The sequence below is a fragment of the Otolemur garnettii genome, unplaced genomic scaffold, assembly GCF_000181295.1.
Source record: "Otolemur garnettii isolate 467f Iridium unplaced genomic scaffold, OtoGar3 scaffold00022, whole genome shotgun sequence".
Lineage (NCBI taxonomy): Eukaryota > Metazoa > Chordata > Mammalia > Primates > Galagidae > Otolemur > Otolemur garnettii.
Genome location: NW_003852417.1, coordinates 22,686,420 through 22,691,613, shown reverse-complemented (window position 1 = coordinate 22,691,613; position 5,194 = coordinate 22,686,420). Strand labels below are relative to the sequence as shown.

At 39.5% G+C, this 5,194-nt stretch overlaps 1 protein-coding gene across 1 annotated transcript in view; it reads right to left on the bottom strand.

Annotated features, from left to right (window-relative positions):
• SLC30A6 (solute carrier family 30 member 6) overlaps positions 1 to 5,194 on the bottom strand; it is a 57,470-nt gene that overhangs the window by 43,463 nt on the left and 8,813 nt on the right. The window contains exon 2 of the mRNA XM_003787513.3: positions 3,553 to 3,639. Coding sequence (XP_003787561.1) covers positions 3,553 to 3,639 — 87 coding nt within the window. The remainder of the gene's footprint in view (positions 1 to 3,552; positions 3,640 to 5,194) is intronic.

The following is a 5,194-nucleotide window of genomic DNA, read 5'->3' as shown; positions in this document are numbered from 1 at the left end:
GTTGTTTGGCGGGTCCGGGCTGGGGATTCGAACCCGCCACCTTAGGTGTACGTGGCTGGCGCCTTAGCCGGTTGAGCTATAGGCGCCGAGCCTTAGCTTACATTTTTAAAAGAGCATTGTGGCTTCTATTTGGAGAACATATGGTATAGGAAGTGAGGATGGAAGTAGGAAGATCACTTAGAATGTGACTGTAATAATCCATGTGAGAAATGATGGCAGCTTCAAAGGTGATAAGGTGTTAGAAGAATCAGACTCCGAGTATTATGTTGAAGAAAGAGCTTGTAGATTTACTTATAAAATCGATGTGAGGTATAAGGGAAAGAAAGGAGTTGAGAATGACTACATATTTTCTGACCTGAGCATTTGGAAGAAAAGAGTGGGCATTTAGTGGGGAAGCAACGGAAGATCAAAGTTCAAAGACAGCCATATTAAGTCTCAGATGCCTATTAGATATCCAGGTGGAAATGCTGAAAAGGAATCTATAGGAATACAGAGGTAGAGGTGAGGAATGCTGAAAAGGAATCTATAGGAAAACAGAGGTAGGGGTGAGGTTAGTGCTTCAAATACAAATATGGGGTAATCAACATCTAGATGGTATCCCGAGACACATATGAACATAAAAAAGAGAGGTTGGAGATCTAAGCCAATACTCCAAAATGTAGAGGTCAGAAAGATTAAAGTGGCAGAAAAGACTAAAAAATAAAGCCTGAGTTAAGTAGGAGCAAAACCAAGAGTGTCATTTCAAAGTCCAAATGAATAAGTGTTTTAACGAAGGAAGTGACCAATTTTTTTTAAACATTGTTGAAGGTCAAGTAAGGTTAAAAAATGATGACAACCATTGATATTGGCAACACAGAGGTTACTGGTTATGTTGTAAAAGCTGTTTATGTGTTATAGTGGGGACTACTCTCAAGGTGGTTTGTGTTCAACATAGACAGGGAAAAGAGAAGGTGAACAGACAGTACAGACTTAAGTAGTGTTAGAAAAGTAAGCTGAGAAATGGAGCATTCAACATCCAACATGCAATTATGATGCAAGAAAGCAGAGAATGATGCAAGAACAATGATGTGAGAAACAGAAGGCACAATTAAAGGACCATCATCTCTGGGTAGCCAACAAGTACAGGGATTGGCCTTACATAGTAGAAGTGTTGATTCATACAACAGGAGGGAAGGCAAGAGTGTTGGTTGAAATGCTAATGATGGGATGTACAGGATTCCTTCTGATTAGCTCTTTTCCCTCAGTGAAATAGGGAGCAATATCATCAGGTGAGAGCTAGGATAAAAAAAGTTTTGGAAGTCTGAGGATAGAAAGGAAAGAAAATGGTATGAGAAGGTTATCTAGGAAAGTAGAAAACATTTGAGCTACGGGAACATAGTATGGGCAGCACCAACAGCGTGTTTGATTATGAATTCAAAGTAGGACCAGTCAGCATGGTTTTGTTTCTCTCTATATTCAGTTGCTTAGGTGCAGGTACAGAATAGAAAGTCAACTTAATGAAGGTTAAGGATTTTCCAGGGAAGTATGGCAGAGGGAAAGGAAGCACAAAAGAGTTGAAAATATACAGTGTGTCCATAAAGTTCATGTGCAGTCTAAACCAGCTGTCTATTTTAAACTGCACACAAACCTTATGGACACCCTGCATAAAAGAAAATGATAATGATGGACCATAAACTCTAAGTTGGATAAGGAAGCAAATGAGGATAAGGGAGGTGAAAATATTGAAAATATGGCAAAGTCAATGGCTTGGAGGTTGCAGTAAAATAGAAAAATGGAGTTGGGGTAACAGGAGTGAACTGGAAAGACAGCAGCTGGTGACTGGTGAGTGAAATGCCTGAAATTGAGATAATAGGAGGATCTAGTTATTATAAGAGATAAAGTCTCTGGTATGACCACAGGATTGGATGACTGTGAGGGATAGAGGACAAGATTATTTGTGGTGAAGAAGTAAAGAATTGAGAGATGAGGATCTTGAAATACGAAATCACTGAGAATTATGAGCAGTCATAAAGAGAGATGAGCCCAGGGTATCTCTTAAAATGTAAATTATGACAGAGAATATTGGCACAGTTCAGGTGTTCCTATGTTGATTTTATTCCTTACTACCTATGCTGTGGTTTACCGTACCTCAATAAAGTGAATTGTTAAGGAATTTCCTTTTGACTTCTGTAATACTGTTCCTCTCCATCAACATCATAGAGCTCTATCTGTTCTCAAGAAATCATGTTGAATGGACTACACATCTAAGAAAAAGATGAATTCCTTACCCTTGGCTCTTTAACATTCTCATTCTGGGTGTGAAAATATCTCCGTATATTAGATTTACTGAATTTTGACTATACTCCAAGGTTTAGAAACAGGAGATAAAGTGGAAAATGCAAAGAAAAAAACATTCTAGCCTAATTCACAGTGCAAGGTCAAAATCATTGACACTGCTCAATATTACATTTTGTTGAAGCTAGTTTTACTTAAAACTCATCAAATATTTATTGAGTAGTTACGTTGTACTTCCATACAAAGGTGAGCAAAACACACATAGTTACTGCCCTCAGAGTTTTAGAGAATTTAGACAATAATAAAAGAATGAAAACAGCAGAGTCTATATTGGTAGCCAAAAAGGATAGCAAATATACTTTTTTAGTAATAGTCTCAAAGCATTATATATTTTTTCCGGCCTTACGTTAAAAGTGAGAAAACATAGCTTTAGATTACAACCATTTAATTTTTTAAAAAATAACAAAAAGCAATCCTAATACTCTGGGAGGCCAAGGCAGGTGGATTGCCTGAGTTCAAGAGCTGGAGACCAGCCTGAGCCAGAGCGAGACCATCTCTAAAACTAGCCAGCCATTGTGGCAGGTGCCTATAGTCCCAGCTACTTGGAAGGCTGAGGCAAGAAAATCACTTGAGCCCAAGAGTTTGAGGTTGCTGTGAACTGTGATGCCTTGGCACTCTACTGAGGGTGACAAAGTGAGACTCTGTCTCAAAAAATTAAATAAATATATATATAAATAACAAAAGGCAATTGCAAAATGATGTTTCTTAAAACATTTCAGAATTAGAATACTTTTTTTTTTTTTTTGAGACATAGAGTCTCACTTTGTTGCCCTCAATAGTGTCATAGCTCACAGTAACCTCAAACTACTGGGCTCAAATGATCTTCTTGCCTCAGCCTTCTGAGTAGCTGGGACTGACTACAGGCACCCGCCATAGCACCTGGCTATGTTTTAGAGTCATGGTATTGCTGTTGCTCCAGCTAGTCTCAACTCCTGAGCTCAAGCAATCTACCTGCTTTGGCTTCCAGAGTGCTAGGATTACAGGCGTGAGCCACCACAACCAGCCCAAGAATAAACACTTTGACTCAATACTCTTTTCCTCCCAACAAAGCAGAACTGAACACCAAACGACTGTAAGTTTACATTTAAATAATACTTATCCAACATGGAAAAATGAAAAGTGTAGTGGGATTTTTCCATTTGCCTTAAAAATTACCTTCTTTCAATATTATAATATTCTTTATTCAGTAATTAAAATGGAGATTAAGGAATAACTTACCCTTCGGTCAGCTGCTACAAGTCTAAATTCCTGTAGTAACTTGCCAAAAAAGGATCTTTGTGGTTTTCGAAAGAGATGAATTGTCCCCTTTCAAACAAACAAACAATATACAAATTAGCACTTAAACATCTAATCTTTCTCATAGTTCCTGTGATGTGGTATAGTAGTAATAACAACTAACGTTTATTGAGTACTCAATATATGACAAGCACTTATACTTTACATGTACAGTAGAACCTGTTGACCACCCAAGGGACTGTAACAAAGTCCAGTATCAGTCAATATAGGTAGGTGGTCAACATAAGGAACTAGGCCTACTAATGCTGATATGTACATGTGGTGTATGTCCAGTCTATGAAAATTAGGTCAACTTGGCTCAGCGCCTATGGCTCAAGCGGCTAAGGTGCCAGCCACATACACCTGAGCTGGCAGGTTTAAATCCAGCCTAGGCCCACCAAACAACGATAGCTGCAACCAAAAAATAGCTGGGCGTTGTGGCAGGTGCCTGTAGTCCCAGCTACTAGGGAGACTGAGGCAGGAGAATCGTTTGAGCCCAGGAGTTAGAGGTTGCCGTGAGCTATGATGCCACAGCACAGGGGGATAGCTTGAGGCTGTGTCTCAAAAACAAAAAAAAAAAAAAAAGAAAATTAGGTCAACTTAATGAGGTAGTCAACGTAGGGAGGTGGTCAGCTATGGAGGTTCTACTTTATTTATCAAGTTAACACTCACAATAATCTTATGTGGTGGAAAAAACTTTTAGTAAATTGTCCAAAGTCACAAAGCCAGTGAACAGAGTTCTTGCTAAGCAAGAATTCAAACTCAGGCATTTTAGCTCCAGACCACGCTTTTTATTTTAATTTTTAAGTGAACATAGCAATTGGAACCAGAAAAGGAAAACAGTTTACCAGTTGCTCTACTGTAAAGAAAATATCACAGTTCATATAATCAAAGCTATGTATATAAGTTTTGGCAACTGTTTTAGAAACCCCCCTGAAGTTCTCTATTAGGTGTTAAGTCAAAGTATCCGACATCCTAGCCAGTCTCTGTGACTCTAGCTAGTCCATAGTTAAGGATCTAGAAGACAAAGGGCCTAGGAGTAGGGTTATCAATGAGAACGGAGACCAAGTGACAACTAAAGATTTAATAACCAAGGAAACCATGTGGAAAACCCTTAGCAAAAAGGAGAGTATCAGTAAAAATATGAGCTACCCAATAAATGTTTTTTTTGTTGTTTTTTTGAGACAGCACCTCAAGCTGTCCTCCTGGGTAGAGTGCCATGGCATCATAGCTCACAGCAACCTCCAACTACTGGGCTTAAGCGATTCTCTTGCCTCAGTCTCTCAATTAGCTGGGACTACAGGCACCGCTACAATGCCTGGTTATTTTCGGTTGTAGTTGTCATTGTTGTTTGGCAGGCCCAGGCTAGATTCAAACCCACCAACTTTGGTGTATGTGGCTGGTGCCTTAGCCGCTTGAGCTATAGGTACTAAGCCAATAATTGGTATTTTTTTTTTTTTTTTGAGACAGAGTCTCAAGCTGTCACCCTGGGTAGAGTGCTGTGGCCTCACAGCTCACAGCAACCTCCAACTCTGGGTTCAAGCGAGTCTCCTGCCTCCGCCTCCCAAGTAGCTGGGACCACAGG